Source organism: Rhinoderma darwinii, chromosome 11 (assembly GCF_050947455.1).
Source record: "Rhinoderma darwinii isolate aRhiDar2 chromosome 11, aRhiDar2.hap1, whole genome shotgun sequence".
NCBI classification, from domain to species: Eukaryota; Metazoa; Chordata; class Amphibia; order Anura; family Rhinodermatidae; genus Rhinoderma; species Rhinoderma darwinii.
The window spans coordinates 35,332,696-35,353,276 of NC_134697.1; the positions used below are offsets into that span (position 1 = coordinate 35,332,696).

Here is a 20,581-nt window from a genome sequence, read left to right on the forward strand (position 1 = left end):
GGTCGGTACGATCACGGCGATACCACATATGTAGAGGTTTTTTTTATGTTTTACGACTTTTGCACAATAAAAACACTTTTGAACTAAAATTATTTGCTTTTGCATCGTCGCTTTCCAAGAGCCGTAATTTTTTTATTTTTCCATCAATGTAGTGATTTTTTGGGCTTGTTTTCTGCGGGACAAGACGTAGTTTTGAATGGTACTGTTTTGGGGTACATGGGACTTATTAATTCATTTTTATTATGACTTTTTTGGGGGGCAAAAAAATTGCAATTTCGCATGTTTTTTTGCGTTTTTTTTTTACGGTGTTCACTTTGCGGTTTAAATTACATATTAACTTTATTAATGGAGTCATTACGGTGGCGGCGATACCACATATGTGTACTTTTTTTTTTTTTTACACTTTTACTAAATAAAACCACTTTTTATGGAAAAAAATGGTTTTATTTATTTTTTTACTGTACTTTTTATTAATATTTATTTCACTTTGATGACTGATTTTATTAGTCCCACTAGGGGACTTTACTGTGCAATGTTCCGATCGCTGCTATAATGCTCTGGTATACTTCGTATACCAGAGCATTATTGCCTGTCAGTGTAAATCTGACAGGCAATCTGTTAGGACGTGCCTCCGGCGCGTCCTAACAGGAATATGTCCAGGGCAGACCTGGGGGCTTTTATCAGTCCCCCGGCTGCCATGACACCCCATCGGAGACCCGCGATTGCATTCGCGGGCCGCCGATGGGTGACAGAGGGAGCGCACTCCCTCTGTAAACAAAGTTAAATGCCGCGGTCGCTATTGACGGCGGCATTTAATGGGTTAAACAGCCGCGATCGAAGTAAACTTCGATCGCAGGCGTTGGAGCAGGAGCTCAGCTGTCATCAGACAGCAGAGCCCCGGCTCCAGCCTGCACAGGAGACCCGTGCAGGACTTGGACTAGGCTGACGTGAAAAGGCGTCAGCCTAGCCTAAAGCCCATTAGTGAATCACGTAAAAAGGCGTATTAGTGGTCACTAAGGGGTTAATAGGATAAAACCAGGGTCTTTGTTATGAAATATTCTTCAAACCCCCATCAATATGGCTAATATAAAGTCTACTATAGTCACATTATTCTTCTTCTTGTTGTTCTCTTACTAGAGCAGTCTAACAATTGGTTATATTTCAGTTGCGTACTTGAAGCAAATCCAGGCTTCTTGATTTACCCAATGACAGATTAAATATCATTTGATATAAACTAAATGAATATGACTGGACTGTATATGTCTAGATGACTGGTCTGTCTGTGGCTTGCTCCAAGTGTAAGCTCGGCCTTCATGTGCTCCGGCATGTGTAGCCATCTGGTTAGAGATCTACTTGATCCGGGTTGTGTTTTTCTCTGCACTGAGGTTCTTTGCTCGGTTTTGTTGGGGTGTCCGGTTGGCCGTGGTGCAGAGTATCAATAAACCCCCTTGTAAATGAACGCTTTATCTGCGTGCTGGAAATATTCCCTCTGTGCTGGAGGTAGACCTCCCCTGAAGAAACGTCTAACATATGGAAACCTTTTCCTGCAGTGTATTTGGTTTCAGATCGTGATTTGTTTGAGCTAGTACACGCCATCAAAAAAGCAGAAGCGCCGAGGCCACCAACAGAGAGGAATGGTCTTTATTCAACAACATGCTCTAATCTCCGAGGAGAACAAGTCACAAATACATTTTACCACCCCCCCCCCCACGCGTTTTATGCACAGCTTGTGTGTGTGTGTATGTATGTATGTATGCATGCATATATATATATATATATAATACTTACATGTGATATGTTGCTTTTATCTAGTATGAGATCATGGTATAATATTTAGTCAAAGCCCCTTTTACACGGGCCAATGATTGAGCAAACGAGCGTTCATATGGAGGCTCGTTCCTGATAGTCACCCTATTTACATAGGGAAATTATCAGTTGAACGATCAAACGCTTGTTCATCTGCTGATCGTATAGTTTATGCAGCACAAAATATTATGGCTCTCGGCAGCAGACGGAGATGGAAATGATTGGGTTTGAGCGATCGTAGTAACAATCACTCAATCCCATACTTTACTGATCATAGCACCTTGTGAAAGGAGCAAACGAGTGACTATCAACGACCGGTCTCATTGATCGGCACTCGTTTTTATGGCCCAAACTGGCCGGTGTAAAAGGACCCTAAAAGCCCTTTTACACTGGGCGATTATCATGCAGACGAGAGTTCGTATAACGCTCGTTGCCGATAATTTCCCTCTGTAAACAGCGCAGCGATCAGCAGATGAACGAGCAAACGCTCTATCATCTGCTGGTCGTATAGTTTAAAAAAAAACTAAAATATTATCGTTGTCGGCAGCACATCTCCCTGTGTAAACTGGGAGACTCACTGCTGACATGACGATAATCGATGGGGACGAGCGATCGGAGTAACGACCGCTCGTCCCCATCCATACCTCCGTGTGACAGGAGCAAACGAGCGCCGATCAATGATGTCTCGAAGGAACCCCTGCACAACGGAGAAAAAACTGAAACCATTGGCACTGGATTCGTCACCATTGAAATCGATGATGATGGAAACCTTTGGTTTCAGTTCGTTAGTCGGAGCCCTGACGCAGATATGAACATAGCCTTATTTGGGCATATAGATCTCATTAGATATTTGAAACAGGAGGGTTAAGAAGCTTCTGGGATATGTTGTGGGTTGATCATGTGGTTGTAGACAGCAATTTTGGGTAAAAAGTCAGTTCAAGCATGGAGGACTATATATAGACGCGTTTTGATCCCAATCATCCCTTATTTAACATTGTATTATAGAACCGCTGCTAAAGCAATATCATAATATATTTGGATTGTTTGTGTTTATATTACAGGGAATGACTCTTAGGGTATGTTCACACTGAGTTTTTTGCAGACAGAAAATTCTGCTTTTCAAAATCGGCTCTTTTTTGCTGCATTTTTTTTGCTATCTCTCCAAAAGAATAACCGCAAGCGTGTTTTTTTTTGCCTAAAAAACATGTTTATTTCCGTCTCCCATTTATTTCAATGGGCTTTTTGAAAAGGCCACAAGATTGGGCATGTCGCTTCTTTTTTCCGCGAGCTTTTTTTTTTTGCTTGCGGTAAAAAAAACTTCTCCACCTGCCATTGAAATCAATGGGAGTCAATTTCGGCCGTTTTTTTGCCACGGTTTCCGCTGCAAAAACCACGGCAAAAAACTGTGTGAACAGGGCCTTACTGTGTATAGAAGCATTGAAATGACAAAAGCTTCACAATGACGTCAATCCATCACCTAGCCTTACAGGCAACAGGTTGAAGCAGGATAAAATCAAAATCAAACTTGTACGTACTTTTTTTTTTATTTTTATTTTTTTCAGATACACAGGACCTGATGGAATCAGTGGTTTTGGCTTTGAGCTTTCATTTAGACTAAAAAGAGAGCCAGAAGAATCTGCACCACCAACATGGCCAGCGGAATTGATGCAAGGGCTTGCAAGATATGTTTTTCAGTCTGGTAAATATCATTTGTCCTCTGCCGGTTTGTACTTAAAGATTTTGGTTACCCTTTCACATCACTGCCTTTTGTGTTGCTCGTTTATACTACCTCTGCTGCCTGCAGGTGTGCACTCCCTAGCCAACCATGTTTTCTAAAGCAACTGCTTTGTTCATGTATATTGCTGAATGTGAATGTCCCTTTCTCCAGCCATTTTCAAAATTGTTACCAAAGAGCAGTGGTTTTATTGAAATGGTGGCAAAAAAGTCATATGTGAATGCGCCCCAATGTTTATTTTCCTTCGCTTCAATTCTGCTGTGAGATTTACCTTTTTAGCTATTCTTATATTGTCCGTTTCCATTTGTGCAGTTTCCTAGGGAATGTGCGTAGATTTTTTTATCCAAAGCCAGAAGTGGATCCAAAAGAGAGGAAAAGAATAAAGGAACGCCTTAGATCGCTCTTTTGTATCCACTCCAGTGTTTAGCTCCGAAAACTGCACCTAAAACTGCATGTGTGAATCTAGCCTATGAGACAGTAAAAGTCACTGTCAGAAAAGAAAATCATAACTTTGAGGTACCCGTTACTTTAAAGAACCCTCTCACACAAGTTGTTTTTTGGTGTGTGCCCCCCCCCCCCCCCCCAAAAAAAAGTTGCCGTCTCACGTGGTTTTATATTCTGCAATATGGAACACACATCCTCATTCTCTACCTCCATAGACATAATAACACTGGCGCACATGGCTGAAGACTTCTAAATTCATGTGGGGAGTTCTACAGAACGGGATCTTTGCTCTTTGTAAACCAAGCTATGTTTGGTCGTCCGTATAATATCCCACACCTCACCTTTCAGCTGGAAAGTCTCTTCCTAAGTCCGCTTTCACATGAGTGTAAGTAATACCTGTGCTTTTTTTGGCACTCGTATTACAGACAAAATAACCAGACCTCCCGCGGCTCATCAAAACCGGAGTTGGAGCACCACAGGCGGCTTCTATGTGCTCCATCTCCGGTTCCCATGAACGTCGGGAGGACCAGTTATTGCATCCGTAATAAGAGTGCGATAAACACCCGCGTTATGCTCGTGTTAAAGTTGTCTAAGGAGAGGAAATTGGTATCTACCCTCCCCCACTCTAGACTCCACCTTGGGGCAACCAGGGGTTCTTTGCCTGGTGACAGGGCACCACCTTCTAAGGTCTAGCTGGGGTTAAGGGGGTTTTACACTGGGCGATAATCGTGCAGACGAGCGTTTATATATTAAAAATCATCTGCTGATCGTATCGTTTTAAAAAAGTAGAATATTATCGTTGTCGGCAGCACATCTCCCTGTTTACAACAGAGGGACGCGCTGCCAACATGTTGATGTATGGGGACGAGTGATCGGAGTAACGACTGCTCGTCCCCATCCATGGCTCTGTGTGACAGGAGAGTCTTGTTGATCGGCGCTCGCTGCACCGGCCTATTGTCAGTTGATGTAAAAGGCCCTTTGCTCTTCTACCAAGGCTTGGAAAACTCTTCGTATAAATTACACTTCTAAAACAGTGACAAAATATGAAGGGCCTGTTCACATCAGCGTTCGCTTTCCGGGGTTCCGTCGGAGGTTTTCGTCGGGTGAACCCCGCAACGGAAAGTGAAACCACAGCTTCCGTTTCAGTCACCATTGAGATCAATGGTGACGGAAACATCGCTAATGGTTTCTGTTCGTCACCATTCCTGCAGGTTTCCGTTTTCACGATGGAATCCATAGCTGAGTCGACTGCGCTATTGATTCCGTCGGAAAACCGGAAACCTGCCGGAATGGTGACGAACGGAAACTTGTGCTGTATGAAATAATAATAAATATCAAACCTTTGTGGGACCTCTGAACAAATATGTTAATTTGTAGTAAACAGTAGTTTGGGGAAGATCTACCTTGCCTGAGGATTAGATAGAATCTTTGCCATGTCCTGTTAGGCTATGGCTCCCCTGAGGGTGGGTAATTACGGGCCATAATGGGGGTAGACAAATCCCAGGTAGCCAGCTCACCTAGAAACCTGTTTTTAGCAAATTGATACCTTTTGGAAGTTTTTATTGCCTGGCTACTTAAAAAAAACAAACTAAAACCTACATCTAAACCCTCCAAAGAATGAACTCCATACACAAAGTGTAATAAGTAATCATTTTAATATTGTGTATATATGAAACCTCACAATTACCATTATTACATGATGGAAAACATAAAGACCGTACACAATACCAAAAATACAGACTATACAAACTAGATATGATAATTCAAGAATAAATGTATTGCATCCAAAATAAAGTGTGTGTGTGTGTATATATGTGTGTGTGTGTGTGTGTATATATATATATATATATATATATATATATATATATATATATATTTATTTATTTATTTATTTATTTATTTATTTCATTCGGATGCTGGATGAAGCAAGTATGGTGGGAACCATGTCCAATAAATACCCTTCACCCAACAACCAATATGATCAATGGATTAACGTAACCTAAGAATAAAACCTCCCCTGGTCCTACAGACCTGTAGTAAACATGGCAGTAGCTGGACGGCGCACCTCTCCAGATCCGAATGTGTGTTTCGCCCTCTGCTTCTTCCGGTATTGTATTTATTATATTTGAGTTCATCACACCCTGTATGGCGTAAGGGTGTGTTCGCTTTCCGTTGGTTTCCTTTTGCCTTTCCGTTGATGGGTTCCTCCGACGGAACCCATCACTGGAAAGCGAATGCTGATGTGAACAGGCTTTTAAACGTAGTATTTATTTCACGTGAGATATCTAGCATGGCACCGGTTTCCTTACAATGCACTTTTTAGCAATTGTTTTATGGTAATTGTGCTGTTTGATATATACAATACTAAAATAATCGCTTTATTACTTTGTGTAGTGAGTGTTTTTTTCTTTGGAGGGATTAGGTATGGGTTTTGCATTTTGAAGGGTATATACTCTGTATTTTGGGTTCGTTCTTTGAATTATGGGTGACAAGTCTTCAGTAATTTGTCTTCTCCCGGCTATACTCCAGCCGTTTAGATGCTTTCATGTACTCCAAACTATTTTTATACAGTCCCTTCACATGGGTACTGGATGCTGAATGAGTGACCTATTCCTTCAGATTATTTAGGCAAGCCGGCCCCTTTCAGTTCTTTGTTTCTTAATAATTTGTGAAAACTGTGACTGGGAACCACTGAAGTACTAAGACGGTTCCTGGAGCATTAAGCTCTCGTTGAGCTTGGAAGGTATCGTAATTCTTTTTTCCCCACACCAGTGAATCTATAAAAGTGATGTCCACCCTGGCAGCCAACGGGTTTTTTGTTTTTTTTTGTTTGGTTTTTTATATTGTCATTATGGCTCTAAAAGGAAAAATAAAGACGCTTTGCAGTAGGTCTTAATTAAAAATCTCCTATCGTTTTGATGTGTCTCCATGGTAACAGACAACAAACACACTGTATAGTCTGACCCTTCTGTCACACTTTCTTTTATTTCTCCCATATGTTCTGCTAACGACGTTGGGTAGATTAGCAGGAAGTAAAGGACAGCTAGAAGGGGAATGACCGTAGGATCGGATTAAACAGGGTTTGCTGGTTGTCTGTTACCATGGAAACACATTATTCTACATAGGAGCTGCACAAACAAAACGGAAGGAGATTTTTAATAAAGACCTATTGTAAAGGTGCTTTAATTTCTTTTTGATGCATTGGGGGAAAAAATGTTGGACGTGGCTATTCTGGTAGAATTGTGTCCTGAAGGACATTGGTATTCAGACATTTTACATTTTTAGAGCTTCTCTCATGATCCAAAAAAGGCTCCCAATATGTTTGGATCTCTGCTTCTAAGGGTAGGAACACACTGAGCATATAAACACAGGATTTTCTGCAACGGATTTCGCAGTGTTGTACAATGGCAACAGTGTGGATGGGATTTAAACCAATCTCGTGTACACACAGCGGAAAAAATCAGCTGAAAAAAACATTTAATAAATTGACCTGCCGTGTTTTTTTAGTGGTTAGTTCTGCAGCGGACCTGCCGCCTGAAAAAACTGCAGCATAATTTTTTGGAAGGAATTCCCTGCGGCTTCCATGGCCTATATGCTGTGTACTTTTGCGCAGCCTATCCGTCCTGTGTGTTCATACTGTTAAAGCTGTTATCCCTGATGGGACAACCTCTGTCCATATGGAAATCATAGAGGAGGGTCCTACAAGCAGTAATTGGTGGATTTGGGGCACCGATGTATAACATGGATGATGATTCACCTGGATGTCTGCCATCCAATACTGCATTTCTCCTGCAGCGGCATATTCCATGTCTCGCTTGGCTGTCGCATTAGACGCATGCATGGACAGAACGAAGAGGCGCTCTGTGAGGGCCCATTTACAAGAGCCAATAATCAGGCAAGTGATCACTTGTACGAATGCTCTTTCCCGATCATTGGTTCGTGTAAACAGATCAGCGTTCAGCCTTTTATCGACTGATCACCTCTTTTATGCAGCCTATAAAATAATACTTCTTGACATCGCTTTTCTTCGTGTAAACAATGGATGTGCTACCAACACTATGCAATCTATGGGGAAAAACTATCGTATTAGGGCTCGTCCACACTCTCTGGAATTACGGCGTTTTGTCCGGCCTGAATTTCGGCTTGAAAAACGCAGCAGAATACAGTAGCTGCATAGTGGATGAGATTTAACAAATCCCATCCACGTGCTGCGTAAAATTTCCGAGCTGAAATGAACCTGCGGTGCGTACTTTTCAGACTGCAGGGTGTCCATTCCTGCTACAGAAAGTGTGCAGAATGGCTGCGTTTTTCTTAGATGATTCCATCTCCTAACATTGGGAAAAATGCAGCAATTTAAGCACCATTTTCTGCCGCAAAAAAAAAAATGAAATTGTGCGTTTTGCCGCAGTGGAAAGCCTTTGACTTTCAACGGAATTGCTGCAGAAATTTTCTACTTGGGGTCTTTGTTATTGTGAAGCATCCAAATGTCCGTTTTGGTCCCAGGCCAGTTACCGAATTATGATGGCTTTTATTTCTGTCTGTCAATAGATGTGACTCCTGTTTTTGGCCTTAGGTCTTATTGTATGTCAATACTGTGGTATGTATGCCAACTTAATCTGAGTACAAGCCCTTTTCTTAACTGCAGTAGTTTTTAAAGGGATTGTCTTACAAGAACAGTGTTTTTGTTTTTTTTGTTTTTATAAAGATGATTTATACATACGTGGTAATCCTTGTCTCTTCAGAAAACACCTTCTGCAGTGGCGATCATGTATCCTGGCACAGTCCACTGGACAATAGCGAGTCTCGAATTCAACACATGCTCCTAACTGAAGACCCTCAGATGCGCCCAGTGCAGACTCCATTTGGCATCGTGTCATTTTTACAGGTGAACTTGTCATGGAATTACCCACCCGAAGTATTGATGGCATATCAATTAGAAATGGCATTAATCTCTCATCCTGGGGGCCTGGCTTCTTGAATGAATGGTGAAGAGCAGTGGCACTTGGGCCTCATGTACACGACCGTAGCCATGTGGACGGCCGTGATTTTCGGGTCGGCCAGCCACGGACTGTCAGCCGCGAGCCGCCCGCAAAACGCGGTCCGTGCACATAGCCGCAGCCATTATTTTCAATGAGCTCGGACCGCAGAACACTTTGCCGTAATAAGACCTGCCCGTTCTTTCTGCGGTGCGGGCTCCTGGACAGTGCACGAATCGTGGAAACCACGGCCGTGTGTATGGCCCCATAGGAATGAATAGGGCTGCAATTCTCCCGTGGATTTTCGGGGGGAATTGCGGCCGCAAAAGCACGTTCGTGTGCATGAGGCCTTTCTGATCTTTTCACAAAACCGTAGGACTCCTGACCAGACATATAGCAATAAGACTTATTAGTAAATTGGACTGTTGCAAATCTGACACAGAGCTGAGTTGGGAATGTTGCTGTTTGGGACAAAAGACGTGGATAGTTTATACGCCATCAGCTGAAACCTTCATAAATGCATGTCTAATGTGATAACATATACATTGGTTTCTGTGTTAGATAGTTGGTGTTTGCACTGAGGAGCTGCATGCGGCTCAGCAATGGAATGGACAGGGAATACTAGAACTTCTCCGCACCGTGCCAGTGTAAGTAGGTCTTTCCAATTTATTATCTCAATGTAGAGTTTTGTGTGTGGCGAGGACCTGCATCTGTGACTGTTGCTTTCCTCTATACATTGCTGTACAGTTAGAACAATATTTATATATTTGGTAGAGTATAATTTTATCCATGAATTGACCTGTGCTAGAGAAGACTCGTCTTAAAGGATGTTAACAGCAAAATACCTTTCCCTTTTCTCTACAGAGCTGGTGGTCCGTGGTTGATTACAGATATGCGGAGAGGAGAGACCATTTTTGAGATTGATCCTCATTTGCAAGTATGTCTACCTGATAAGGCCCAAAGTGTGGGGGGGTGTGTGTGTGGGGGGGTGTGTGTGTGGGGGGGTGTGTGTGTGGGGGGGTGTGTGTGTGGGGGGGTGTGTGTGTGGGGGGGTGGGTGTGTGGGTGTGTGGGTGTGTGTGTGTGTGTGTGTGTGGGGGTGTGTGTGTTGGTGTTATATTCAGGCGAAAAATGGGTCTTATGTCCGAAATGTCTTACAGAAAAAGTGTCTGCGTTGCCCCATAGTAACGAGTGTATCAAGGTCGTGGACATGCAGAGGAACCCATGAGATGCGCATGACTAGCCAATCACCGGGTAGCGCTGGGGACTTGATTCACTATTATCCGATCACTGTCATGCTTAGGCTCCATTCACAGGAGCCACATATTTTGTGCCAATGACCGGAGAAGATCCTGTTATGTGCGATTAGGAAAAATGGTTTACTAAAGTACAACATCTAGCCACTGCGATGAAATGCCTCTGAGGCCAGAAGGTAGAATAATACAGTATGAACAGGGTCTTACAAATGCAGAACATTCAACGTAATGGAATTGTTTTTTAAGCTGGGCAGCGGCCGGTGGTTTAATTGATTTTCAATGTTGGCATATTTCTGCCTAGCAGAGACATACTAGTTTCAAAATAGAAGTGGAGCTTTTGAAATCAACTACAGGCCGTATCCATTAAAAGTAGCTAACAGGAAGAAAAATGAATCTCCATTCCCTACTTGAAAAGTTATTGGAACTTGTTTATAAGGAAATATATATATAAAATTCATTTTATACCCCAGGGTCTGCGTTCAGTACCTGGTGAACCCGGGCAAGTGCCGGGGCCCACTACCCTGGGTGGGGGGCCCACTCTGCCATCTGGTGCTGTTGCTGCCATTGTCACTGCACCACTCTCCATATATGCTAGAAGGGACAGTAATGTCAGGAGCAGAGCAGTGTCCCAGGCAGAGTTCTAGTAGTGCTCTGCCCGGGACTATGGATCTGGGGTTGCCCCTGACAACACTGTCCATATATGGACAGTGACGTCAGGGGTTTCTCCTGAAGCGGAATCCCCAGCGAGAGCATCGGCAATTCTCTGGCTGTGGATTCCAGTCCTACAGGGAAACTCAAAGGCGCTACTACCAGGGAGGGAGGCACTGTGGCACTACCAGGGAGGGAGGCACTGTGGCACTACCAGGGAGGGAGGCACTGTGGCACTACCAGGGAGGGAGGCACTGTGGCACTACCAGGGAGGGTGGGGGTTGTGTGGCACGATCTACAGAGGGCACTACATTTATGGGCGGTACAAACTGGGGGACTAACACCTATATGGGGGCACAAAGTGATGTTTTCTGCCATTTTTTACTGCTGCAGTGTGTTTCCCCGCAAAGGGGTCTAAGTCTGTATCGCTCAAGGGCCCACAGAAACCTGGAGCCGGCCCTGTTATACCCTTACACCCATATGTAGAAAAAAAGAAAGGATAAAATGATACAGAGCGCACGTGTCCTCTCTTATTGGTAATAGGGTGATAACGTGAAGAAAGGTTCCTATATCACCCCTGGGCGTCACTGGAGGCTGTACAGGGGGACAGGTGACCGTTATAGGCGGTGATCTTTCTTTCTGCTCTCACTCGCAGTTTCTCTCTCTCTCCCTTACACAGAATCGGAATGATTTTTTTTTTTTTGGAGTCGTATTGTTCCGATCATTGCAGATATCTAATGCCCCTTTAACGACCAGTGTCTCGATGATAGAAAATATCAGAACCCCGGTCAGATCAGGGGCAATGTGGCATGTGCATAGCCAACTTAAAGGGACAATGTATTAATACTGTGGATGAGCAGAGTGGTGGGCGTGTCGGGAAATAAGGGAACAATGGTCGAATTGTGGGATGGGGTAGAAAGTTAACTATTAAGATTCTGGTAATTGAAGTGATAGAGTAAACCTAAAAACAAGGTTTAGTCCGCTATCCCTTAAAATTCTCATTGCTTTTACATTTGGAGCATCTTCTGGCTGCCTGGCCTCGGTTTACGTGGTCTACGTTTCAGTGGGGGCAGATTTACTAAGCTGCCTGTTTATCTTGGTCACGATATTAAAGTAATTGTACTGGTCCAGAGACCTACGCTTGCATCACTGAATACTCTTACAAAGGTGTTTGGTTTTGTCATATTCGTTTTTAAGCAGGAGAGAGTCGATAAAGGAATTGAGACAGAAGGCTCGAACCTCAGTGGTGTCAGCGCCAAATGTGCATGGGATGATTTAAGTCGCCCGCCAGATGATGAGGATGACAGCAGAAGTATCTGTATAGGAAGCCAACCAAGGAAGTTGTCTGGCAAAGGTCTGTAACAAGGTTGTATTTTTGTCCTATTGAACACTAAGTTTCCTGCTCTTCTATAAAACTCGACTTGTGTTTGTTTCAGATACAGAACAGATCAGAGAGGCGCTGCGAAGAGGCCTAGAAATAAACTGTAAACCTATCCTACCTCCAATAAGTTCGCAAAGACACAATGGCATCAATCTTGACCGAGCACCGTAAGTAGACAACAACGTACGTTATAGTGCAGCGGGACCGCTGGCCCATTGCATGAACTACCTGAAAAGCCGGGTGACCACGCTATATGCTAAATGATCATGCTAAAGTGCTCTGGATGCGTCCATGTTGTCCGGCTCTGCCAATGATTAGAATTTTTTTTTGTTCTTTTTGAATTTTTAAAAGGTCCAAAATTCTGCGTTTAATTTTTTTTTTTTTTATTTTTTTTATTTTTTAATCCATTTTATAATAGTTGAAGTTTTTGTTTTTCTGATACAGAGATCCAAATCCTCTGCATAAACACAGATTTAAATGCTATAATTCTGTGACCACTAGAGGGAAACTGCGTATTGTTTATGGATTTAACGTTCTAATCCTGCCATATCTAGTAAGCTCCTAAACACCTCTAGTGGTTCCAGAATTTTATGATTTAACTCTCTGCAGAGGATTTAGAAAAACAGTGCTCCGACCTCTTTAACCCCTTAAGGACCGAGGCATTTTTAGTTTTTCACTCCCCGCGTTCCAAGCGCCATAACTTATTTTACTTTTGCGTCAATACAGTGGCGTGAAGGCTTATTGTTTGCGGGAGGAGTTGTCGTTTCTAATGGCACCATTTAAAGTACCAGATAATAAACTGTGAAATTGAAAAAAATAAATTTTGCAGGCTGAAATTGGAAAAAAAACTGCGATTCCTACATTGTCTTTTAGTTTGTCGTTTTTATGGCTTTCACCGTGTGGTAAAAATGACAAAACTTTATTCGTGCGGCTCAATACGATTACGGTGAAAATTTATATAGGGTTTTTTTATATTTATTTATTGAATTGAACGGTGAGAGAGTTTATTTTTTGCAGGACGAGCTATAGTTTTTATTGGTACCATTTTTTTGGTACATACAACTTTTTGACCACTTTTTATTAAAAACAAATTTTGCAAGTTAAGGTGACCAAAAAACAGCGATTTTGGCGGTTTTACATTTTGTTGTTTTTTACGGCGGTTACCGTGTGTTAAATAACGCTATATTGCAATAGTTCAGACTTTTACAGACGCAGCGATACCAATTTTGTTTATTTTAATATTTTTTTACTACCAATAAAGTTTTTAAACTTTTTTTTTTTTTTTTTTTTAACTTTAATAGTCCCCCTAGGGGATTTGAACCAACTAGATCAATACTAATGTATTGCAGTATATTGGCATTTTCGCAGGCTTCTGTTAAGCCGTGCTAGAGACACGGCTTAACAGAGGCAGACCTGGGGGCCTTCATTAGGCCCCTGGGCTGCCATGACCACTACCGGTGCTCCCCAATTGCGCTGTGGGGGTACCGATGAGCTGTCGGAGGGGGCCGCCCCCCTCTTTTCAACACCTCCAATGCTGCGGTTGTGATTGATCGCAGCATTTGAGGGGTCACGCGGCCAGGAACGGCGTGATCCATGTTCAAAGGCAGTTTAGTCCTGAGTGTCCGCTGTAAAACAGCTGACCCTCGCAGCATATGGGGCGTATTCCGCCTGTGAGTGAGCTCCATACTTCCCTATGATGCTTATCACGTACATGTGCGAGATAATGTGTCAAGGGGTTAAAGATATATTTACGCCCTTAAAGGGGTATTCCGGTTACTACAAATCATTAGCTTTCCACTGTATGGGTGATTAACTAACCGTTTGATGGGGATCCCACCACCGATCGTTAGTATGAGGATCCCGTACCCTCAGCGCAATCGCGCAGCCAGGAGGAGTTGAATGAAGCGTTGGTCGAGCATGGCATGTGTCCTGACACTATTCAAAGTCTATGGTGCTGACAACGAACCCCCACGATCTATACGTAATCACCTTTGGTGACAACTTGTAGAAACCGGTATACGCCTTTAAGGCATAATGACTTGCATGTTTGTCATGTATTGTCTTCACTGTACATCGTGGTGTGCTGTACCGTGCAATCTGATTTGACAGCCAGGCTCCCGTTGTAACCACCGGGATCATAATAGCCACTGATCCCGGCAATTAACCCCTTAGATGCAGGGGTCAGTAGCCACTGAGGCATTGAAGGAGCTGGACAAAGTGAAGGCGGTTACCTCTGTCTGCCCGGTGACGCTATCGTGGGTTTCCCTGGCAACCAGGGGCCCCCAGGTCTCACATGAGTGTCTTCATATTAGGCCTTGTTCACACACAAATATTTTTGTCATCCATGTGCCATCTGTACACACCAGTTCAGTTGTTTTTATTTTCAAGGAGCCTGTGCCTATTGTGAGAAACTCCCATCCTGCGCTTTTCTTGTCCGTTTTTGCCGACAACATTCGCCCATTAAAGTCGATGGGTGTGTGAATATAAATTGGCCGGCACACAGATGTCGTCCGTAACAAATCAGTTACTAAAGAAATGCAGAAAAAAAAAGTCAAATTAGGAAGTGCTTGCAGAGAAAAATATCGACTGATACACTGAAACGACGCTGACACTCATGTGGATGAGAATATTTTATTGTTGTTGTTGATGCAAATCGGACATGCTCGTGTTTGCATATTTTATTTCTTTTTTTATTTCTCCCTTTATAAGAAAAAGTGGAGTGCTTCTTTAATCTCTGTTGCATCTGTGTACTGTCATTTATTGGCTATTTCTGCTTTTCAAGAAGCCGAAAGGATAGTTTGGAAAGTGAGAATTCCTCAGCCATAATCCCTCATGAATTGATACGCACACGTCAACTGGAAAGCGTCCATCTCAAATTTAACCAGGAGTCCGGAGCTCTTATTCCACTCTGTTTAAGGTGAGGTTTCATTTTTCTATAGATGTATTTTATGTCATATTGTCATGATTTGCTGCTATTAAATCAGATGGAAAATCAAAATCCTTTTGACCGTCTGTGCATAGGACATAAAAGTCCTTTTAAACGATTTATACAGAGTTCTCCCTACTAATACACTAGCATTGTATTGACCCTTCAACTTGTCATTGAGCTCCTTCTCTTCTTACTTTAGGGGTAGACTGTTACATGGACGACACTTTACATATAAAAGTATTACTGGAGACACCGCCATCACTTTTGTGTCTACGGGCGTAGAAGGAGCCTTTGCTACGGAGGAGCATCCTTATGCAGCACATGGACCTTGGTTACAGGTAAGAAGTCGTCTCTGTATTGGAGTGGGATTGGCGGGGATATTAGAAATGCTTAGACTTTGCCCATACTGATTTGTCGTTATGACCCCCTATGTAACGTGACATGCAGAGTTCTCTAGAGAAGGGCTTCTCCACTCTCCAGTTGCCCACAAAGGCTTATGTTTCCAGCATCTCCTTAGTATGGCTTAGCTGATACTGCAATGACAATAATAGTAAGTGTTCTTTCAATGGAGATCCTCCAATCATGACCTCTTCGCAGTACTTGTGGACGAGCTGTTCTAGAGAATACCAACATTTTTATTTGTACTTTTTATTAAAGATTTTTTTTCTTGTATTTGCAGTTTTCTCTTTATTCTTTGTACCTCTACGCACTCGCTGAGTTCGGCCCCCCCCCCCCATGCACACGACTGTAAAAATTGTCCGTAATTGCAGACCGCAATTACGGACACATTGACTTCTATTGTTCACGTACACCTTTCTGTTTATTTATGGGAAGGTGTCCGGGCCGAAGAAGTGTACCGCAAAAGATAGGACCTCTTTTTCTTTTTACGGTCTGTGCTCCCATACTTTGTACGTGGCCGGGCACAGCCGCGTGCATGAGCCCTTACCATGTAGTATAAATCACGCTGCTGTACTGATTCTAGATCCTATATAGCTCAGCTCAATCTTTTCTACTAGGGCCTTACCAACCAGAACATGGTGATGTCAGGGAATAACCAATGGTTAAACTTCAAACTGAAATGGAAAATTTCTCTCAATGTATCTTTCGTTTGCTCAAAATTCCTCTCTAACCTTACAATAAGCACAAAATGAGTAAAATGATGTTACTAGACCAGAGGTTGGTGCAGCCAGAGTGAAGCCTGTGCCGCATACCATCACGTCTGTTAAAACAGCTTCCCCGAGGCACCTCACCAACAGCCGGGGGCACATCATTGGCATATTTAGAAAAATGCTCATAACTTTGCAAATAAACATTTTTGAAAGAAAATCAGGCTAATCGAATAGGCGCTATGATGCTGATAACTAGTTAGGGAATTCATAAACTAGTGACAGATCCTCAAAGTCCTGTCACTTTCTGCACCGTTTTGCTTTGTTCGTTACAGAACATGCTGACAATGTGATGGCTTCTAGTTTGTTACTAAGGTTTAATTGTGAGAACTTTTATATGGCATTTGGAAAATCTCCGGGTAAGCGCAGTTCAGTCCGTGCATGTCTTATTTATCCATGTGTTCTCATTGTATCCACATTCATGAAACTGCTTTTAGATTTGCAGAATTATCCTTTTCTAAGGGCATCTGTGGTCATATTTAGGGTTTATTCACACGCGGCAGATTTGTTGCAGAAGTTCTTGCTACTGAAAATAATTCCATACATGTGAATGATGTTTTTCTGCAGCGTTTGCAGCCTTATTCAGATTAATGGGAAAGTTGCCGAAATCTCTACAACAAATCTGTCACATGTGAATAATACCCTAAAGTAGTAATAATGCCAAAAACATTGCAAACCAGTTATGCTTTTTGTGGCAACGATCACAGTAGCAATTAGAAGGTAAGTGACTCTGGCATATGTGATCTAACATAGAAGAAAAAACCTCTTACAAAGATTCTCCTGATATAAAATCTTCTCTTTCTCCAGAAATGAAGATCAAATACTTTGCCAATTACATAGAATAAAAGACTAAAAGCATTTTCTCTTCTTTAGATTTTGTTGACAGAGGAGTTGGTGGAGAGGATGCTGGAAGACTTAGAAGATTTAAGCTCTCCAGACGAAGTAAGTTCTCTGTAGCCCATAGAGGATGGGGAGAAGGTTCCCGTAAAGTGTTAGACTTAGTTCTGCAGCCCTGGATTTCTACTTCAAACATGGGAACTCGCTGGAGTGTGCGGTTTCCTGCGCTCCGTAACGGGGTCATGCGTTCACAATGATTCATTTATTAACTCCAGGCTTGTAATCTAGTTAAGGTCCGGATACCGTGCACACGCAAAAAATACAGAAGACCACATTCTGGGATTGTACTTTTCTTTCAATCTCTTGGCGGTTCAATATTGCGGCTGAAATGCTATGAATTTGAATAGATCTACAGAAGAAACCAATTCCTAGTCAAACTATAGACGATAGGTCTTCATCCGCTGACAGCAAACAGATGTTGAAAATGATCAGGAATCCAAGTTCATTAGAAAGTTGCAGAACTGTTCATCATACGACGATTTTCTAGTTTACTTGGTTCCATTCCTTACCACTTGTCAATACCTGTTTGCTGTCAGTGAATGGGAACATTCTTGTTTACATCCAGAGGTTGGAGGGTTAAATACACAAATCTCTCTCCGGTCTTGCTAGTTTGCTACAGTGTTTTGTCTGAAGATCGAAACTGTCATTGGGTTCTATGAGCAATAAGGCCAAAGTGTCTTTTTTGTTGTTTGTCATTGATTCCTCCGCGTTTTTCTTATATCCAGATGAAATTGCCAAAGGAATATAGCTGGCCGGAAAAGAAGCTTAAGATTTCCATTCTCCCAGACACAGTGTTTGATAATCCGCTACCTTGAGGGAAGAGGCCAGATTATAATGTACTCTCCGACGTTCAGCACGGTCTATTGCTGTAAACCAAAGGAAAGAAATAACTGCACAACCGAGGCGTAAAGAGACAAAGCGACACTAATGCTTGTGTGACATTTCAGCCCACAATTTTTTTTCTTCTTAATCTAAAAAGCACCTGGGTGTGTCCGTCCTAATCATGCATTATTATTACCTTGTGTTATATTCTGGACCCATCAGGCAAGTAATGGACAGTTCTGATCACATGGGCCATTGCTTTTGGATCCATGCTCGTTTTCATCTGACGCTGTATTCTAAAGGACCATATTCCCAGAGAGCACAAGTTAGAATAGTTATGACACTGGAACCCACTGGTAGTTAGACTGGTAACTACATCAACGTTCCTTCGTTTCGTTTTCCACCACCACCGTGTAATATCACTATAGGTTTAGCTGAATTCGAATGAGCAGCATCTGGGGGAAGGGAAAGGAGAATTTTATCAGTATTTTATTCGTGACAAATTAATACATTCTGTGTAAGCAGTGATTACAATTTGAGTTAAACATTGTCATTAATATTACATTCAGACTCCATGGTTTTTGTTATTTTCACTTCATTCTCCTCCTCTGTGTATTCTGTAAGATGTAGCGGTTCGGTTGCCTGGCAACCACCTGAGTTCCGAGCGGAGTGACCACAATATGAGTAGATGCAGCTGCATGTACAGGAAGTTCTTTCTATCGGACACACAAAACATTTTTTTAGGTTTAAGCCTTGACATTTTGTTGCCTAATGAAGCAAGTCTACGAAGCTTAATGTTTTTACTCCAATTAGCTTCAAAGAACTAGGCTGGATTCACACGAGCATGTTCGGTCCTTAAAGGACGGAACGTATTTCGGCCGCACAGTGCAGGGAGCTGGGCTTCTAGCATCATAGTTATGTACGACTAGGAGTCCCTGCCTCGCTGCGGGACAACAGTCCCGTACTGTAATCATGTTTTCAGTACAGGACAGTAGTTCCACGGAGAGGCAGGGACTCCTAGCATCGTACATAACTATGACACTAGGAGCCCGGCTCCCTGCACTATGCAGCCGAAATACGTTCCATCCTTTAAGGACCAAATATGCTCGTGTGATTCCAGCCTTAGACGAGAGGAATTTTGAGTTGATAGTTAGAGATCCTCCTGTTTTTAGCAGAGTGGAGAGCGGATACAAAGAGCATCTGTTTGAGAGGACACCGCACATCCGACAGCTCATTGTTTTCAGTAGGAACTGTGTAATCCTTCATCTCTCCTGGGGTGGCGCTGCAGGGAAATTGAGCTCTTGCTGTTTGTTTCCCCCACAGATTACTGAGGATTGGCTTCTTGTCATGGGAACCCTCCAATGGAGCTAATTTGTTTAAACACATGAAATTTTACTATTCACAAAGCCCAATAAGACAATGATGGCAAGTACAGACTATTAGAATTCACTTCTGTTACGGAGAAGTTAGCGGTTAGAGAAACTGTATATTACAGCGTTGGCAATTGCAAATTAGCTGCCCTTGTTAAAGAATAAAATGAAGTGAATTCCTGAGAAACGCTCTAGTAACACGTAGAGGTGCAGTATAAGCAGCAATATGCAAATTGGCTTCTCATCCAGCAGCTCGTGATTTACTAATAAGATGTAAGAATACAAATCTCTGCAGTTTGTGGCAAGAGGAAATATTCTGGGGTTATGTCGCCCTCTACTGGATAATAGAGTGCAGCTCATCTGACTGCAAACATTAGATTTATGAATCCTTATAAAGATCATCCTTTATTTCATCATAAAAATACCAAGCTCCCCTGCAACTGGTTAGTGCACAGGGGACTGAGGGTGGGGTCCGGCCTTATCAGGAATATTGAGCACTTTTACACTACTGAAATCATTTGTCGGATAATAGCTTTCCATGCCAAGCTGTTTAAGAAAGATCTGTAACCAGGCACACTCCTAAGAATTGTGGTAAAGGAGAGGGTGCATTTGCCCTCCGAATTATTCACAGCACTTTCTGCTTCAAACGGGTCTGAGTTTTTTCACGTCCAGTTTCTAGGGCTGGATAAGAAGGCTCGATGAGACAATGACCTGTTGTAGGATTCAGAGATATCCATAAGATTTGACTGAATTAGAAAATTTTGGTTACCTGCAGCCACCAGTAGGGGAGCCCTTCTGTATCCAGTACTGTTTATTAATGAGGTCAATGTTTAATTGTATGCAGTGTGCTCCCCCTAGTGGTGGCAGACAGAAGTTTATATTTTAACTGGCTATGCAGGGATTTTGGTACTCCGTATCTTAAAACAACGGGCTCTGACCATTCTAAAGATCTATTAAGAAATTCATCGGCACGGAATTTTGGATCAGTTTTAAAAAAAAAATAAAAAAAAATTAAGTGTTTAAGGACGGACGTTTTTATAAGCAAAAATGTCATGTTATGAGTTTACATGTAACTTGCAATAATGTTTTTATTTTTTTTAGTAAGACAACCGATTCTTCCCCAAGGTCAGAGATTCAGGTTTCAGTACTTGT

General features: G+C 42.4%; 1 protein-coding gene and 1 long non-coding RNA gene across 5 annotated transcripts in view; one reads left to right on the top strand and one right to left on the bottom strand.

The window, feature by feature from the left end:
• SUFU (SUFU negative regulator of hedgehog signaling) overlaps nucleotides 1-18,936 on the top strand; it is a 33,565-nt gene extending 14,629 nt beyond the window's left edge. Inside the window, exons 3-12 of one of the 2 annotated variants that reach the window (XM_075841068.1) lie at nucleotides 3,369-3,505; nucleotides 8,728-8,870; nucleotides 9,523-9,608; nucleotides 9,826-9,898; nucleotides 12,062-12,218; nucleotides 12,301-12,412; nucleotides 15,028-15,162; nucleotides 15,374-15,512; nucleotides 17,214-17,282; nucleotides 17,963-18,936. In XM_075841068.1, the coding sequence (XP_075697183.1) occupies nucleotides 3,369-3,505; nucleotides 8,728-8,870; nucleotides 9,523-9,608; nucleotides 9,826-9,898; nucleotides 12,062-12,218; nucleotides 12,301-12,412; nucleotides 15,028-15,162; nucleotides 15,374-15,512; nucleotides 17,214-17,282; nucleotides 17,963-18,052 (1,141 nt within the window). In that variant the 3' untranslated portion in view covers nucleotides 18,053-18,936. The remainder of the gene's footprint in view (nucleotides 1-3,368; nucleotides 3,506-8,727; nucleotides 8,871-9,522; nucleotides 9,609-9,825; nucleotides 9,899-12,061; nucleotides 12,219-12,300; nucleotides 12,413-15,027; nucleotides 15,163-15,373; nucleotides 15,513-17,213; nucleotides 17,283-17,962) is intronic. The other variant, XM_075841069.1, reaches the window with a different exon arrangement.
• Nucleotides 14,205-20,581, bottom strand: part of LOC142662847 (uncharacterized) — a 35,927-nt gene continuing 29,550 nt past the window's right edge. For 2 of the 3 annotated variants that reach the window (XR_012851013.1, XR_012851011.1), the window contains 2 exons: nucleotides 18,256-18,514; nucleotides 15,911-18,103 (listed from right to left, as the gene is read on the bottom strand). This is a non-coding gene — a long non-coding RNA (uncharacterized LOC142662847). Of the gene's footprint in view, nucleotides 14,773-15,910; nucleotides 18,104-18,255; nucleotides 18,515-20,581 lie in introns of those variants that run through there. The other variant, XR_012851012.1, reaches the window with a different exon arrangement.